The following is a 19048-nucleotide window of genomic DNA, read 5'->3' as shown; positions in this document are numbered from 1 at the left end:
CTACCACTAGGCCAGCAGCTTTGATTAAGTTCAGCATGATTACATGGACCAAGCATTTTGTGGTTCTCTCTCATTGCTAATTACAACCTCTTTTGTGGCATGTGATACTCTGTAAATAACACAGGAAAGCACCTAGTGAACATCAAGGTGCTGAATCATGGCAAATCTCTTGGACTCAGGCTGCCACTCGTCTGTTCATGTACCCAGAAATTTGCTGATCAGTCTGAAAGTGCAGATTATCAAGTGAGTTGCATAAGGCTGAGAATACCTGAGGGCAGCATCAATAGAAACCTCTGGACTAATTTTATGAGTGGTGAGGGCAACCAATGATCAATAATCTCCTTCCTCATATATTCTAGGGCGATGCTTTATGTTGAAATGTGAGCTTTTCAAATTCAGAAGTTGAGCTCCTATTTTTTTTTTTTCCTTCTAAATGGTTTTATGAAAATCATATTTGCTTGAAAATAAATAATGCATTAGTTTTCAGGTTTCTGAACACAGCCACCAGTAATGCTAGAAACTTGTTTGATGAAGCAAACATGAAAACATACGTAATAAATGGAGTTATGGTCTAGATGTTTAGGACGTTTCTCATTCCTTTGATTTCCAAATGGAATAGCTGTATATTTCACTCCTGAATGCATTATTTTAGTAGCTTTCTCCATTCTTTGTTTTTCTGCATGGATATCTCCAAATTGTGTTCTTGGGTGACAACACTGAAATATTCATATATGAACACAGGTAGGAAAATGTTAATGTATGCGAAATCACTTCAACCCGTACTGAAAGCAATCGATAGATGTTTAAAATTGGGGTGAGAATCTGAGATAGCTACTGAAAATAACAAGTTGTGAATGTTTTGTTTGCCTCAGTAACTTACAGTGCACTGACTGAGGGAAAAAGATGATTCTTGTTCACAAGGTGCAAATGTATCTATGGAAACACTTACAGCTTTAGATATGTAGGATTCTATGATTCTAAATCCTGGCTGAATTGGAAAATGCAGTATGTGTTTCGATGGCAGGCTAATGTCTTCCCTCTTCTTTGCTTTTTTCTCGTCTTCTCTTTTCCAGTCTATTATTGAACTCATGCATCTGAAGTGCAAATGTCACGGCCTCTCGGGCAGCTGTGAAGTGAAGACTTGCTGGTGGTCTCAGCCTGACTTCAGGGTCATCGGGGACTACCTGAAGGACAAATACGACAGCGCTTCGGAAATGGTGGTGGAAAAACACCGGGAATCCCGTGGTTGGGTGGAGACCCTCCGGCCCAAATACAACTTCTTCAAGGCTCCGACTGAGAAGGACCTGGTTTACTATGAGAACTCACCCAACTTTTGTGAGCCCAACCCTGAAACGGGTTCCTTCGGGACTCGTGACAGGATCTGTAACGTCACTTCCCATGGGATTGACGGTTGTGACCTTTTGTGCTGCGGCCGCGGGCACAACACGAGGACTGAGAAACGGAAAGAGAAGTGCCACTGTATCTTCCACTGGTGCTGCTACGTCCGTTGCCAGGAATGCATACGAGTCTACGATGTCCACACGTGCAAATAAAACGGGCAAGCCCCTTTGCAGGGCTCCAGGAGGAGAAATAGATTCGAGCCTACTTTCTCTGAGGTTGGAGACAAGAGAGAAGTCTACTTTTTTGATAATAAAGGAATAATTAAAAAAAAAAAAAATTAAAGGCTAAAAACTGGTTGGATAGAATAGGTCTAATGACTTCTGGGCTATCCTGAGGTACACCTGGCAGTCACACAAGTTACACCGCAATGATGCATCCCATAGGAAACAGCGGCTTTTTAGCTGGCCGACAACGCAGAGCTGGAAAGAAGAGCATCAGCAAAAGCATGGATTGGCTCTGCTCTCGCCCACCCGAAGTGATTTGTGTGATTAAGTGTCCTTTGAAAGACTTCCATCTTCCTAGATATCTCCTTTTCCCTCAGCCAGAGAAAGGCTGTGTTGGACACCAGCACTAAGCTTTCTGAGATCTATCTACATACTCAAACAGCCAGACTCTGTGCATAAGAGCAACAACAACAACAGCAAAAGAAATAAAAGCAGATAAGTTAATGATGTTAAAAAAAAAAAAAAAAAAAGAATGAAATTCTCCTTTACTTTTGCCCTGGAACCAGAGAAGTCTAGAAATATATGATAGAGCTGTAGAGTGGGCAGGCTCTTCGCGTGAACTTTTTAGCATAGTAGCTTCTGCCAAATTTGACATAGGATGCAGTGGCACCTACATAGAGGGAGGGAGGGAGAAGGCGAAGAAAAGGGAGAGAGAACTGCCGGTGGTTTCCTGCAAATGCCTTGTTGGTGCACAGGTGACGTGCATGGTACAGAAAAGTTCAGTACCTGGTATGTGAAGGGAAGAGGACTCCGTGTGTGCATTGAGAAGGAGATGGTCCCACGATGGGGCATGTTGCTCCACCTGTGTCCCACTACGAGGCTCAGCCAGTGAGTTTTCCTTGGGGACATGGTGCAGGGCAATTCTCCTTGGGATGAACTCTTGCTGCTGGGAAGAGGACATCTGGCTCCTCAGCATCCTGGCTCGCTCCAGAAGAGGAGGAAAGGGAAAATGTTTATTTCCCCCACGCCATCACCAAGAGTGGAAAGTGCACTTAGTCCATCCACTCTCCGCACCTCATGCAGGCTTCCCCTGGGCACTTAGCAAAACCCTTAGACCGCAAATGTGTCAGGAATTTGACTCCGAATGACAATTTGTCACCTGTGCATTTACATGACAGTGACCCAAACTTCACCCCCAAAGCTGGAGTGGTTTCAGCCTCTAGCCAAATTTGGTTCTTCACCTACTTTCTACAGCCATTCCCATCTCTAAAAGTGGCACAGATTAAGATGTATGGAATCCAGACTCCAAATCAGCTCAGAGTTTGGACACAGAGCCAAATCTCTACTGTGCAGTGTTGCCCCATCTCTGCTGTACACTTCCAACTCCCCTTCTATACATGTTACTCTACTTTTAATTTCATATTGCCAGGTACAGAAAGAGCTTTCACTTCTGATGCATCATGGCTTCCGTAAACCATGTGGATATTGGGCCAAACTCTCAGCCTTGGTATTTACAACACCAGAGTTATTCCTGTTCATTATTGGCATAAACGAGTACTGAATCAAACATGGAGTTGTAGTCTGCTTAACTTCTAATGTGCTTGCCCAATGTCCTCTTTGTCTTTCTCATACCTTGAGTTCCTATCTTTGGAAAAAGACCAAGGATTGACATTTTTTCTTTCCTATCAATACAGGGAGTGAAATGGGTTGTGATTCATCTCTCAGTGAATCACAGGAGTCTTTTCATGGACATCAAAGCAATGTAATTATGACTGTTGGCTAGTTCAGCCCTGGAAGTTTATGTAGAGAAATCAGAGTGCTCTTCTCTCCCAGAATGTCAGCTTATTCCCAGAACTGAGAGAGAGAATATGCAGAAGAGATAGGGAATGAACAGAGCTTAATCAGAAAGAAAACAGTAAGAAATGAGACCTCCAAGGGTTGGCTCTGAGTCAAGGCATCTCCTGAGACTACTCCTAGGCTGGTGCAGTTTGTGCATCACTGTATGTCTCAGGGCTGTGCCCAAGGACACAAGCAAGTTCTGTGTATTGGTGGAAGCACTTCTACTGGTGCACTGCAAAATAGCTGCAATGAAATGAGAGGAGATATACAAGAGAGAGGGAAGGAAAGATCAAGAGACAGAAGGAAAGAAATGGAAAGAGAAACAACTGATCTGTACATGTGAACACTGCATACAGTGGATGACCACACATCATCTGGTAGAAAGCAACAGATGACTAAAAATTGAGAAAAAGACGAACCAATGAATGGATAGATGGCTGATTTTTATAAAGCAGTCAAGTGGAAAAGGAAAATCTGATCATTATATCAAATAGAAAAGAAGGCCATTGCAGGGGGACATTGCCACAGTAACAAATATTGACACAAACTGTCAGGAAAGAAAACTCTGGGAAGGCATTGATGAATTGTAAAGATGGGATAAGGGAGATAAGTCTGATTTATTTAATATAATGCAGTGCTAGCAGTCTCAGCAAGAGATGTCAGACATCTTCTGCCAGAGACTTCTATCCAAAAAGAATGCAGATGATGCAGATGATATTCTGTGTCAAACCATTGACGTCAGCAGGATCACACCCACAACTAAATTTACCCAAATATCTTTAAGGAAGGTGCTTTCACATTCCTTCTTGTACACCATGTCAGTGAAGGAATGGCTCAAAGGAGCTGGCTTCTCTGAATGGAAGTTGGATTCTGACCCCGTGCCATCCACAGCATGCTAACATTCACAGTTTCTGCATTTGCACCAGAACCAAGCCCAACATCATTAGTGGGTGGAGCTCTTTGGGAAGCATGGGGAAAAAAAGAGACATCTGCTGAGCAATTGCCTCTTATGGTGAAGAGACAGCTTTGGCTGCAGTAGTGGGATCTATTTCTATGTCTGTGTCAAAGTCAAGCATCTACTCTAAACTATTTGTCTAATTTTCTACTAGGATCAATGGCAAGACACAAACAAGTGCAGAAGGTGATTCATCATGGGCTAGGATGGTATCTAAGCTGGGTTTGGTAAATTGCCCTCTGGATGTACCTCTGTCTTTCCACTGACCTGAGCTGATGAGCTCATACAAGATGATGAACTTTCAGACTGAGTACAGTCTGATGATGTGAAGTCCACCATGAGTCAAAGAGGTGAAGCTACAATCTGATCATCAGCTGAGATGGGCTGGAAACTCTACTCCTTCTTTTAAATCTGGGGTCAGGCTCAGTGCTTGGGGACTTCCAGCCCATTCAAAGTATTTTTAACAAAGCCTATGCATATTTAATAGGTTTTCTTATGTAATTAGTCATCTACTAATAGTAGTAAGGGGTTGTATAGTGTAAGGGATTGAGCAGCTGCTATTGAAATCGATGACGTATGCCTCTGTGTATTCTGCTCATGACCTCATGTCCATCTGAGGGTTCTAGTCCAAGGTCTGTCTCTACCCACATGGAGGGGAAAGGACGCACCTGGTATGGGTCTAGGACTGATAAGTAGACATGCTAAGCCTGCATCTGGCCCCATGGCTTTGGAGAAATCACTCTGAACCTCAATAGTTCATGCACATCAATTCAGGAAATGTGTATGAAAAACTAAGATCCCACTCTGCTATCTTCTCTTGGTGTCTCATATCAGGGTTCCCACTGCAATGAGCAGTGAGGTGCCATCCCTCCCTATCTGTCATCTCAGATACATGGGGCCTCATTTAGAGAACTTTCTAAATGCAACCCAAACCCTTCTTCTGCCTGTTTCTCCAAGTTTTTCAGAATGGTAGGGTCTTCCTCACAGAGGAGATTTGGGGTTTTGTTCAGTGATACAAACATCTAGCCACATTTTAGGCCCTGAAATGTTCTATCGGAATGCAGCTGTTGCTGCAGTGGCATGGGACTCCCACAGGTCCTGTGTCACACGTGCTAAATCTAGTCAGTTGTGTCAGAGACCATGGGGTACCTAAAAGGACTCATGTCTCATGATGCCTGTGTATAGATGCTTGAATTGCTCACTTGTCTGGTGATGGTTTTCTGGAAACTTCCTTCCCCCTCAGCTTGTGCTTGTGTGTACTCAAAAGGAAAAGATCATTCATCCCCAACTCAGCCTCCATGGTCCATGGTGCCTTTCCCTTCAGCCTTCACTTGTGGTGAGGTTTATAGTAAAAATATCATCCAGAAAAGTAACACAGAAGTAAAAAATAAAAATAAAGGTATATAATTTAATTCCTCTTACATGCTGCTATCCAGCCTTTCCTTTTGCTGAGCAGATGGGCTTGATGGCCACCATCAGTTCTGCAACCAACCTTGTTCAAGTTAGCAGAGTTACATGCAAGGGGTGAATTTGGTCTCATCTCTTCTCTTTCTATGAAAGAAATTGAAAGTGTAGTTTTTATTGTCTCAGTTTAGTTCTAGAATTTGGAGATTTCTCATTCTCAGAGAAAACAAACAAACAAACAAACAAACAAAAAACATGAGGAGGAGAAAGCACAACGTTTTCTATTACTGGTCTCCTATGTATCTCTTTTAGCTGAGTGCCATGCTCAGCACTTCTCCAAAATATTTCAGAAGTCTCCAAAATTATCTTCATTCCTTACAAGGAACTTCATGTGCACGATGAAAGCAGTCAGAGTTTAATCTTGAGAGGGGACTGCAGGGACTGCCACACCACAAAATGCCATTTGAGGCAGAAATCTCTGAGTTAGCACCAGGCACATCAACCCTGTTAACCTCATAGTACAATTTCATCTGATATTCAATCTAAAATACGTTTGGATTTTCGGTGCATTTAGCTCTATTTCTGCAGGAATATCCATAGATTGTAATGCACTTGTCATGTGTGTGCGTGTTTGCCATTTCCCCAGCCTTAAATTCAAATATTGGAGAAACGCTTCCTTGTCTTATGGTCACATTTTAGCTTCAAGGAAAGGCTTCAGTGCAAAAAATCTGTGGGTATTCAGAGTTACAGCTTGAGTACTATGCAGGAGCTGGGAGTCATGAATCCAGTCCTGGGTTCTGTGCTATGGAAATTAGTTCGGGCTTCCCTCTATGCCTTAATTATAGACTTCAGGAAGATAATATAGGGCCACAAAAAGGCCACAATCAAACTGCACTTCAGCCATCAGCCACAGGCTAAAATTAATAAACAGCATCAGATGCCCATAGGAAAATGACTCCTGGCTCCTCCTCAGAACTGCTGGTTGTCTGGGAGCTGTACAGAGGGTGCAGATGATGAGAGAGAATGTGAGCTGGGTGGGAGGAGGCCCTGTCTCTTCTCCATAGCTGTACTTCTGCTCTCCATCTCCCCCCAAGCTAAATCTTGTCTGTTACAACAGAGACTTAGCACAGGGGAGAATCTCTTCTAGATTTCCCTTATCCCATGGGGCAGCAGTGGTGGGATCTGGCTCCCTTTTTGCACAATGGTCTTTCTGCATGGCTTAACCCCCCATTACGTTTCCAGCTCTCTTTTATGTGCTCTGACAAAAGCTAATGAACCGCACTTCATCAGTGCTCAGCACTGGGACAGGATCTTGCTGTCTCAGTTCTCTGTTAGCTGCTGCTGGGTGCAGATGCTTCCATTTGGAGGGAGGCAGAGGCTCTGGTGGCCTCTATTTTGAGAAATGGGGAGATTTTTCTCAAGCACTAATGAGAGGCCAGAATCTGACTCCCAGGCCTGAGAATGGGATTCAGGAAATGTAGGTATCTACATGTGAGCTGGGTCCTTGAAGTCCCATAAAAGCAATGATGATGAGATCCATTTGCCTAAATGTAGCATCTAGGGCTGAATTGAATTATTGAAAATAGGCATCTAGGTCATTTTGGGTACCCCAGGGTATCCCAATGGCTTCTGGCAGCTGCTCTGGAAGAGTGCAGCCTCCCCTTAAATCCCATGGCATATTTGCCAGCCCTATGCAGATGTCTCAGAAACCCTAGGGCATCTCAGATGGCACTAGATGTCTATGCATGAGCAACCCAGTTGATCTCCTACTCAGTAGACAGTGAAGGCTAGAGAACAATTCAGCTGGCCAAATGTAAGTGGCCACCATAGGGCAGGTTGAACTACTTTGGGCCCCACTGACTATGCTGATGATCCCCATAAAACATGGGTCTTTAGACATCTAACTGATATGTAGACACATGCTTGTGAGCATCTACAAGTGGGTTTCTCAATCTCTGAGCTGGACTCCACTTTGGAGACTCTAAGATGGAAATCTGTGTCTGAACTCAGTTCTACATCATTTCCATAATGCCTGACTTACAAGCATTCCAAAGGGAGCAGAAATAGGACCTATTCTATAAAAATAGTTGAAACCAATTTACTGAATGGTATGTAATGTGTTTGACCCTAAGAGAGGGTCTCTGCTGCCCCTCTTAGTGAACATATAATGAAAATAAACAAGTCCCACCAAGTCATCTGTGGGCAAAATCTTGCTCTTATGTGCATACTATCTAGATAGAGAAAGCTCCTGAGGCACAACAGTCACAAGCATGTTCTCCACCTGACTTTGTCTCCTTGTCTCTCTCTGTATACCTTGCTCTTATACGTGTTCTGTGGACCAAGGGAGGTCTTGGACAGCCCTGCATGGAAGTGGAGAGTGGAGAAGATGTGAGGAGATGCTTTCCTCATTTTCCTCTCTTTTTTCAAGTTCCTTTTCCTTATTTATTAGTATTTATTTATTTCTCACCACTCGTTCCACTCTACCAAAAAGCCTGAAGGCACATCTGCCACAGACATAGGCCAGCAAGCAGCCAAGTGTCACCTATGCTTTTGAGGGAAGGCATCATTTCATCAGAGCTTCTTCCCAACACGCACTTGCACCACTTGCTAAGCACTGGAAGTGTTCCCACAGCAGGCTCCTAAAACCTCCCATATCCTCCTATATGTGATGAAATCCTCCCCAGTGGAACCTCCATTCCGTTGATGGCCATTCCTCCGTACCTGGTTGTCCCACTGCCCACCTGTCCCCCACTGACTGCAGCTCAGCCTTACACCTCTTCATCTCAGTGAAGATGTCTCTATCGTGGCATCACTTTCAGTCATTCCTCGGCCAAAATCTGCCCAAACAGGAGACCTCTCATTGCTTTGGACTATCTGACGAGCCCACCAGCATTGTCAAAGGCATAAAACACAGCTCTGTAGCACCACAGGGGATTTCCCCATGGTATGAAACATACTTGTCCAGAAGTCAAGGACAAGTATCTTCTTGTAGGTGGGTTTTTTGCTGTTACTTTCCCTTCCCACAGACTGTCTGCCTGATCACATCACCCTGTTCAGAGCTACGTCACTGTCTGTAACCCTTCCCTAGCCTGCTCCTGCCCCCACCCCACCGAGCACCCCTTTGTACAGAATGCATGTATGATACAACCTGAAATTCCAAAGCTATTGTACAAAGTAGGATCGTCACTTTTTTCCTCAGTATTTTGTTAAGTCTGATGATTTTTTTTTAATGATTATTTATTTTATGAATAAATGTATATATTAGTAAGAGTATATATTTGCGGAAATAACTCATCAGGACAGTGTTGTTGCTCTGCTGTTGTGCTTGTGACCTCATTGGCTTTTCCAGTTTTTTCCAATACCCTCTTTTCTACTGACAGCACACTAGAGATGTCTTGTAACTGTTCTTTTGTTATCAGTTAAGTTTGATAGATGTGTTAACTTTATAATGAAAATTAAAAAAAAAAAAAAAAAAAGCATTAATTTTAACCTGCGTTTGGGTATTTCTCCAACCATACCACAGCCCCAGTTTTGATGGGATGCTATGCCATATCGTGGGCTGAAATATAGCTGGAAAGAGGCCAGGAAGGAATATACATATATTCCCTTGTAGGACAGAAGCTGTGTGTTATGAAAGAACAGATGCCACTTGAGCTGGTGCCAAACCCATGCCCACTTTCTGCAGTGACAATCCAGTTCAGAATAGAACATGTACACTTAAACAGCCACGAGCCCATTTCTCAGCTGAGCATCTCTGGGGCAGGGAACCATAGAATGGTTTGGGTTGGAAGGGACTTAAAGAACAGCCAGTTCCAACCCCCTGCCATGGGTAGGGTTGCTCCCCCACCAGACCAGGCTGCTCACGGCCCCATCCATCCTGGCCTTGAGCACTTCCAAGGATGGGGCATTCACAACATGCATCAAGGCCTCTCCACCCTCTCTGTGAAAAACTTCCCCCTGACTTCTAATCTAAATCTCCCCTTTTTTAGTTTAAAACCATTCCCGATTGACGTAATTAGGGTAGGGCAGTTCTGATTGGGAAAGCTCTGGTGTTCTTTTCACTGGATCCCCGTGCTTGTTTGCTATCATATTCACAAAAACAGAAGCAGATCACATCCTATAGGTCTTCTTGCATCCTTAGCCACTCACTTAGGAAGGATTTAAACCACCCAGCTTTAGCCCTCAGGCCAGATATCGCCTCTATGTCCATCCTCAATGACCTCCTTATAGAAAATTGAGGGAGCTGAATACACCCAGAGATTCATTTCACTTTTTTAAAACAAATTGCTGTGATGGTATAGATCATCTTCTGGAGATTTCTGGGTTGTTTTTTTTCTTTCTTTTTTTTTTTTTTTTTTTCCCTACAATGTTTCTAAATAAGAAAAAAAAAAAAAAAAAAGACCATTTCCTATGGTTGGACAGGATGATCTTGGAGGTCTTTTCCAACCTTGGTTATTCTATGATTCTATGGGAAAATCCTGGGTGACAAGTAGCATATTGTGTTGTCCCAGACACAATATCCCCCCCCCCAAACACATACCCACACCTTGTTTCAAATAACACAGGTCAAACACCACAGAGAGCTCTCGGCATACCGGGCTCAGCATATTTTCCAGAAATAAATGATAAACATTCTTATTAAAGAGCCCTTAAGATAAGTTTGTGAAGCTGAGCTACCTGCTTCCCCAGGTTCAAGCAAGAGTATTGTTTGGGTTTATTTTGGCTTATGTAGAAAAAAACTAAGAAATCTGTGTACATCTCAGTGATTCTTACCTTCTCCATGAGGGCATATTTGCTATTAACCCCTATAGATCCTTTGTGAACTAAAGAAGAGAATCTGGTATTGATAACCCATTGCTGCCCCATGCCCTGAAATTTTCACCATGGGGGGATCTGCCAAAATCCTCTCTTTTGCAGAACAGTCCCTTTCCTCTGTAAGGTAGGTAGCATGGTCTAACTATAGTCACATTTAGCCATACCAGAGGGTTTTGCTCATGACAACATAGCTCATAGAAGTAATCTAAAGCCATTCCAGTACCAAGTGGCAGCTCTTAGATCCACACAGACAGGGTTTAGTCCTATCTCCAAGTGAAATTTAAGGACTAATGTACAGACATGTTGACACATGGAGAGAATTAAGTATCTATCCTCCTTGTGAAGAGCAGAGTTGAGATTTTAGCATTTCTTTGACAAACAATGCTCTGAACTTGGGCAAAGACCTCATTTCCAGCAAAGAGTTGGTACTGGACTGACAAGACTACTTCTCCTAACCAAACTCGTGGCCAGGCTCACATGCCACAATGCTGGTAGCACATCACCTCTTCTGACTTCTTTCATTTATGAGATTCATAAATTCATAAGAATCATTAAGCCTAGAAAAAACCTCTAAGATCACCAAATCCAGCAATCAATCCATCCCCACCATGCCCAATAAGCCATGTCCCTCAGTGCCACATCTCCATGGTACTTGAACACCTCGAGGGATGGTGACTCCATTAATCCCTGGGCAGCCTGTGCCAATGCATTACCACTCTTTCTGAAAATAAATTTTTCCTAATGTCCAACCTTCCATGCACAAGCATCCCGTTCGCATACAAACAGTAACTCAAGCAGGTGTGAGATATGTTAGATCCACAGCACATGTGCAAATTGGTCTCTATATGATTATCCCAAGGCTGCTGAGAGCCCACAGTGTCCTTGTGCCTGAACACAAGCCTGGTGGAATCAAGACACCAAGAGTCAGACAAATCTGCATATGAGCAAGGTATCCAAAGCCTCCACAAACTTGCAGACTTGACACACAGGCTTCACTGATTACAAGGAGTGGGATTCAGCTTGCAGACTCAAACACAGAAATGTAGGTGTCCACAGAATCACAAACAAGCCTATCAGTGTCCTGCAGGCATTTCAATCTGGAGCAATCTGCCTGTCCTCCAGGAGCAGTTCCAGAACCATCATGGATCTATGTCATGCCTGGCAGCTCTAGGAAGATGTCTCAGATGACCCAAGATGTGCCAAAAGCAACAGACCGTTGAGATTTGGCAGGTGAATTGAGCCAAAATTTCCAGTGAACTTCCTGTTTTATGTTCCCATTTTTTTGTCAGTAAAGTCAAGAGAGGGCTTTCTTTCAGCTTCCCTAGGTGCAACATTGCCTGGGCTTGGTACTTGTTACACCAAAGACCCTGTAGGAGACCCATGCCCTTTGAATCATTAGTTGGATACTCAAAGAAATTACCCCACGTGATATCAGATACCTGTGTTTAGGCAAACACATTGAAAATTCAGTCTCCAATGGCTGTAGCAGGAGTTTAGACTCTCTGAGCACATGCAGTGCTCTCCTACACATATTGAGATGTTTTAATCTGCAAGTTGAATCCTGCTTGAGCAATCAGTCTAATACAGCATCCTTTGAAGCTGCGAAACCCAGCAGCAAGCAATTCTTTGACCAGCAGCTAACCAGGCCATGAAGAAAGAAGCTGTGACCCAATGTAATTTGAAAGCTTTGCCGTTTCATTCTACCCAGCCTGGCTTTGGAATTTGCTTACTGATCTCTTTTATTTGCAGGTGTGGATTATTTTCCCTCATCGTACAGTCATTTGGAGGCACATAGCCAGATTTACATTCCATAGGGCTACAATCCGGTCTGGGATTTGCCTGCGAGTGTCAACAGGTGAAGTGTTAAGTAATGAACTTGGTGGTAGTGTTAAGAGGAGGTCAGCTCCACTTCTCTTCAGGTTGGTTTCATGCAAGGTACCTGCAGCATTAGGTAGATTCAAACGGCCATCTAAAATAGATCTGTGCTCTGAGCCTGACCCTTTGAAGCCTTATTCCATCTTCTGCATTTCCCAACACCCTAAATTGTGTTTCCTTTTGTCAAAGAGGAGGTATAACAAGGCTATGTTGAGAACCTCTCAGCTAGCAGTTGAGAAATGAGAAATAAACTAGTTCTGTGATATTCCTTCCTGAGATACGTGAGACAGTGGCCATTCCCAATTCTGCAGCACTGATGTGTGCAGGAAGTGGTGGTAGCCATGAGGTGCCACACTGTTATAGTGAGGATTTATTTCAGGCAAGCATCCATGGTCTTGGACCTGTTTTTTCTGTCCTAGTCATTGATGTTGGAAGTATCAACCAGGGAATATCAAGGCCACTGTGTAAAACTGGGTATCTTTAGTGAGAAAACTATCCCAGCACAGCCACACAGCAAGGGCAAGAGGCAGCAGTTAGAAATCCATGTGCAAGCCTCCCTTCCCTATCAGACAGGGTAGAGACTTGAACCATAGTAGAGACTTGACTCCCCTGGCTGAGTCACCAGCCATCCTGAGTGACTGATAACTCCAGCCCAGTCTTGAGCAACCTTACAGGAACTCTGATTTCAACAATCTGTAGCTTTCCCGAGGAAAAATTCTTCCTTTGAAATTGCTGCTCCCCTCTCTGTTTCTCGTGCTGTTACCTCACAAAGCTTGGATTCCAAGCGCTCTCAAAATAAAGAAGTAACTGGGTCCCACCCCTCTTTTAGACCCACGTTCACGGTTGAAATTGCAAGTAGCCTTCAGCTAGTTGGTGTGAATGAAGATAGGTTGTTTTTATTTTAAATATTGATTACCATCACACCTAGACTGAGATGATACACAGCACCTTCAAACACCCAGGAGATGGTTTTGTCCTCCATGCTGCCAGAATAGAAGATTGGACTTTGCAGGAGTTCTCTCAGAGGCATGGTTTCTGCAGTGTCAGCTCAGACAATAGAGTGTCTTAATGAAGTCGAGCTGGGAGGACAAGTAAATAGCCCTGAAGTGGGTACGTGAAGGACTTGGGCTGATATGAACAGCTAAATCAATAAACATACATTTACTGGTTCAAATGCAGAGTGAGAACACCATCCCCCATCCTTCCTCGCTGGGTCACCAGGGAGGAGTTTGGCATAAGGAGGGCTGTGAAGGAGCTAACCTTTAAGCTTGTTAATTAGTGATAATTGAGTGGTCCTCAAGAGCTCTGAATGAGTTCCTTGGCTGTTACAGGTTGGCAGAGCCTGCTTGGCACACCCAGTCTTAACTGCAGATGTTGTTCCTGTGAGAAAGAGGAAGGTTACACGTGAAAATGCAGCAGACGCTCCAAATTCACACGGAATGACACGCAACCCAAAGGCTGGCTGCGCAACTCCGTCGAATTAGTTTTTCCTCCCCTGTAATTAGGAGGGTTTGAGATCTGGCTGCTACTGTTGTGATGATAGTCTCGATTACAATCATACCCCCTGCTTTGTGGAGGTGTCTCCAGTGCCCACCACCACTGAGGACCACTCCTAGTGCTAGGTGATGTGCAAATACAAGACAAAGCAATGGACCTGATCCTAAAGCTTTCAAGTCCAAGAGATCTTTTTTTACCTAACCCCATTTACATCCATCAGTAATGATGGCATATAAACACCCCCTGGCTATTAGTGTAGGTTACCTGAGCCAGTTTGCCTGCTGGCAGAACAGCCATAGCCAAGGAGGCCACCAAGTCATACCTGTCAAGCAGATGTTTTGTATGTCATCTAAATGCAAAACTAACATTAAAGTCATAACAGTAACATGGTCTGGCTTAACTAGAGAAAAATGAGGCTCACCTTTTAGCAACAGTTATCAGAAGTGTTATATCAAGGAAATTATTTTTTTCCACGTGAAGTTTGGAAGTAGTACAAGTCAATAAAAAAGTTGTTGGAATTCTGCTAGCTCACCAAGCATGTGTTTATACCTTGCTGGCATAAAGAAGGTGGGAACTGCTCTGCAAGTAGAGGCCATGGGCTAAAAGCTGACATGATCTGCAAAAAAGAAATCCCAGAAGTAGCCAGGCATGGAGAGACAATACGTCTGAAAAGGGAATAAAGCACAACCAACCACCATTTCTCATAAAATTAAAACTAGGAAACATCTACTGCAATTAACAGGTCAAAAGCAAAAGAGAAGTGTTTTTTTCCTCATGGGACATAGTTCCAACAGTGGAACTCATTGTTGCTGGGATCCGAGGATAAATATTTAAATTTATCTGGGTTTAAAGGTAGTGAAACAAAATTCATTGAGGAAAAATGCGTGAAGATTTTTTTAACTCGAAGATAGAACTCAATTAGAAATCTCTGTGCTGGAGATTGCTGGAAGTACCCACCAGTGGAACCCTGTGTTTGTTCTGTTCTACTCTTCCCAAGGCATCTACTCTTGGCCTCTGCTAGACACAGGAGGTGTTAGATACAGCCAACGCAACCTGCCCTCTGATCCAACATAAAAGATTCACCAAGAGGTAAATGGCCATAAAAAAAAACCTGGGAGAGGTTAATGTTCTTTTCCGCACTGGGGGGGAATGGCTCTCAGTAAAAAAGTGATTTATTCTTTCAACCTGACTAAAGAACGTGAAGACTGGGTTAATCTCACCTCACTTGAAGCAATAAAAGAGTTCAGTAAATAGAACAGGACATGTCCAGCTGATGATTTGTGTGACCAACCTTAGGTGTCTCTTTTAGAGATGAATTTCCCTCTAGGGGTGGCTCTTCTCTGTCTCTCGACTACGTAGAAAGCCTGGGCCAAGTAACATCTAAGTTTTAGAAGCCTGTGTTAGGACGGATGAAACTCTCCCAGAACTGCAAGACTCATCTCAAACTTGCAGGAATCTCAATTGTGGCAAGAAGGTAGAACATAGGAAAAGTTAAAAAAGAAAAAAATATATATATATGTATATATATAAAATATATATATATAGCATTAAGCACTGAATAAAATACATGTATGTGAGTAAACAGTGTTGTGTTGGATAACTAAATTTTGACACCAACATTTATGTCGGACCATCAGGTTAGCGTGTCATCTCCTAGCCCAACAGTAGTTTTTACTTGGGAATTTTAGAAGTCTACAACGTTTCCCATGATCACAGAACCATTGGCTTGGTTTGGAAGGGACCTTAAAGACAGTGTAGTTCCAACCCCCTTGCTGTGGGCAGGGTTACCACCCACTAGATCAGGCTGTCCAGGGCCTGATCCAACTTGGCCTTACTGAAACTCTTTAGGTTCTTATGGGTCCACTTTTCAAGCCTGCCCAGATCCCTCTGGATGGCATCCCTTCCTTCAGTTGTATCATCAACACCACACGACTTGGCAAACTTGTTGAGGGTGCACTTGATCCCACTGTCTGTGTAATGGATCACACAACAGACCCTTGGGGAACACCACTCATGACCAGCCTACAACTAGATGTAGATCTGTTGACCACAGTGCTCTGGCTGCAGCCATCCAAACAATTCTTTATCCAGAGAATAGTCCAGTCTTCAGATCCATCTCTCTCCAATTTAGGTATAAGAATGTGGTGCAGGACCATGTCAAAGGTCTTGCACAAGCCCGGTTAGATGACATCAGCTGCCCTTTCTTTGTCCACTGATGCCATCAGTCCATTACAAAAGGCCACCAGATTGGTCAGGCACGATTTGCCTGAAGGAAAAAGCTCTTGAAAATCACAAGAATTTCAAGTAAAGGCCATTTCTAACCAGGGATAAACTCACAGCTGAAAACACTGAAGTAGATTTCATTTCTGTCCCCAGAAAAGGCCTAGAAGTCTGTCCAGACCACAAGACAGTGTATCCTTAGCAGGACTAATCTGAAGATACAGTACTCAACTACAGACAAAGCATGAAAGTTTGTGCTGAGTCAGCTGGATTTTGATCCTGTGGTTGCAGTGAATCTAGATAGTTCAAACCCTGCACTCACCGTGCTAAGCCTTCCTGTGACAAGTCTTTCAGAGCATGAAATGAATCCTCTTTCTGGCCCAAAGTCTTAAGAGCTGTGTTGTCTTTTCACTTCCACAAGAGAAGATCTTCTTGACAGATTCAGGTGCTGGTTGTAAATCCAAATTGTGTGTGAGTTAGAAGAGTCTGCAAGTGCCACAGACTCAACTCATATTGCAGGTTTTTAAAGAAAAATATGAATGTACTGTGGAGAAAAAAGAAAAAGAAAAAAAAAAAAAAAGAGAGAGAGAAAAAGCTTTAGGACATTTCCTTCCCAACCTGCTATAGACTAACTATCAAAGAGAATAAAACAATCTGTTCCTAGAAACCGAAGTCATTCACAATTTGTGAGGACATAGTAAGTTGCATGTACTTATTCCAGGTCTTTGATCCCTTAGCATCAGCAATTTCCCCCCTTCTTTTGTAATACTCCAAAATATCATGGTGTCACAATGGTCTTTAATTGTAAAATTCTCAAAATAAGTAGGATGAAAAAGTTACTTCAGACTCCAGCTCGTGTAAATGCGGGGTATTTGAAGGATGAAACGCTTTAGAATCAACATTCTGGAGAAACAGAAATGAGACCTCTGTTGCCTTGTTCTCCATTCAATAAATTGACATTTGGATGTTCTTTAACTACTCCAGTCCATCTCAGATGCTCCAAGTGATGATAATGCTTTTACTATATCTCCCCTTTCATATTCACTTAGATGCTCTGGGTTACCAAATGACTTGTGCCCTTTGTTTTTAAACCTTCTCATTAAAGGTCATCTCCTCCATAATGCTCCCCCACTTCTGACCTCCTTAGTGACCTTCTTATTGCTAATCTTTCAACATTGCTGTCATGTATAGCCATGGGCAGACAAAAACTTTAGATTCACAAAGCCTTGGGGAATATTTATTCTGTGCCCCTCAACCGAGGGAAATCTAGAAAAGCCCACCCCTGAAGCAGAGCATCTCTTGAGATGGTGTAAAGCCAACTCCTGGAAGAAGATATTAAGTAAAAGAGTTACAACTCATAAATAAGCATCTTGACTTGAGTTCCAGAATTGTCTTCCTTGTTCACCAGGGGAGCACGGAGAGACATCTGGCGGCTGAATAATTTTCTGCAGGTAAGCACATCTTGGGACATGTCTTTGTTAGGCAGGTGTGCCATTTAGTTCACACGAAACGCTATATCAAATCTCACATATCCCAACTCATCAACAAATCTGTTCAGTGGGGGCAAAATGTCAAAAATGTGTCTGATTGCTTCTTGATTTCTTCAACAGTGTGTTTTGCTGGGAATTACTACCAGATCTGAAAGGAACTGGGCATGGTTCTCACCTCTTAATCCACTGAGAAAGACTATAGATTGGAACATGAGCAAGTCTGGGTCTGACGTGTTTGTATAAACAGCTTCTTGTACTCATCATACACAAATCCTTTTGCTCTAAAAACCTCCTACCATTTAACCTCAACAGTCAATAATCTCAGAACTGCATGTGAGCAGATACATGAGCATTGTCCTTGAAGAAGACAGTGGTGAGCATGTCCATATTGTACTCTGCAGTGATAGTCACAGTATTCTGTTCAGGTAGAGCATGAACGCCACAATTATGTTGTCTCCGTTGTGCCAGGGGTAAATCACAGAAATATGTTGCACTCTCAGAGAGAGAGCTGCAGAGTAGCAAGAAATAGAAGCAAAATCTTAAGAATTCCAGTCCTGGCCTCAAGACTATATCTCTCATCCCCAACCCTCTTTGTGTTCTCTCATTTCACCTTGAAGACATCCTGAAGGTGGTGATCACCAAGGTCTTGTTTTCTCCTTTTGTCAACTAAACGTTAGCAAATCTTTTCTCCCACCAGGCTTCATAAGAAACTCTTCTATACTCAACAGTAGAGGTTCAGGTGAAGCACAAGATTGGTTAATGCTTGCAGCCTTCCTGAGCAAAAGCTAATTAAAGAGAAGAGCTACGAAATTCTAAGCAGCAACAAGAGAGTAATCCAACAGAGGCACTGTCAGTAACTCCAGCTAATCCTCCACTGCATGACTGGTGCGGAAACTTCCTCAAGATCTTTAGATGCTAGACTTGCTGGAGATGCCACACCTTGTCTGATGGTTAATCCCTCCTCAGACTCAACTTGAAGACTCATCAAGATAGAAATTTACTTCTGGGATGAAATAAAAGGCAAGAAAATATTGACAAAAATGAGCTTTTGTCTGCTCTGCATTACTCTATTCTCCTGTTTCTTGACATCCTGGAAACTGAAGTGCTGCACAGAGCTGGATGACTATCACTATCTCCATCTTGCTATGGGATTCACTAAGGCACAGCAGTCCACAGCAGCTGTTTCAAGCTGTAAATACCCATCATCAGAAGTACTGCAGTAGTGGCATACACTCTTTGCCCATCTGTGCCAGAGAAGGCTTTTAGAACAGCTCTTCAGTTGGATTCAGGAAAACAAACTGAGGAAGATACAGTCAAAGGAGAAGGTTAAATTCCTTTTCCCACTCCAGCTTCCTAACAATCAAAAGGCTTTTTGGCTCTCACTAAAC

The 19048-nt window shown here is 43.1% G+C and overlaps 1 protein-coding gene across 1 annotated transcript in view; it reads left to right on the top strand.

The window, feature by feature from the left end:
* Nucleotides 1-9197, top strand: part of WNT3A (Wnt family member 3A) — a 120694-nt gene extending 111497 nt beyond the window's left edge. Inside the window, exon 5 of the mRNA XM_085226937.1 lies at nt 1074-9197. Coding sequence (XP_085083063.1) covers nt 1074-1553 — 480 coding nt within the window. The 3' untranslated portion in view covers nt 1554-9197. The remainder of the gene's footprint in view (nt 1-1073) is intronic.
* The last annotated feature ends 9851 nt before the right edge of the window (nt 9198-19048 follow it).

This window comes from Meleagris gallopavo, chromosome 6 (genome assembly GCF_905368555.1).
Source record: "Meleagris gallopavo chromosome 6, MGAL_WU_HG_1.1, whole genome shotgun sequence".
NCBI lineage: Eukaryota > Metazoa > Chordata > Aves > Galliformes > Phasianidae > Meleagris > Meleagris gallopavo.
The sequence above is the reverse complement of the archived record's forward strand: the minus strand, read 5'-3'. Positions and strand labels throughout refer to the sequence as shown.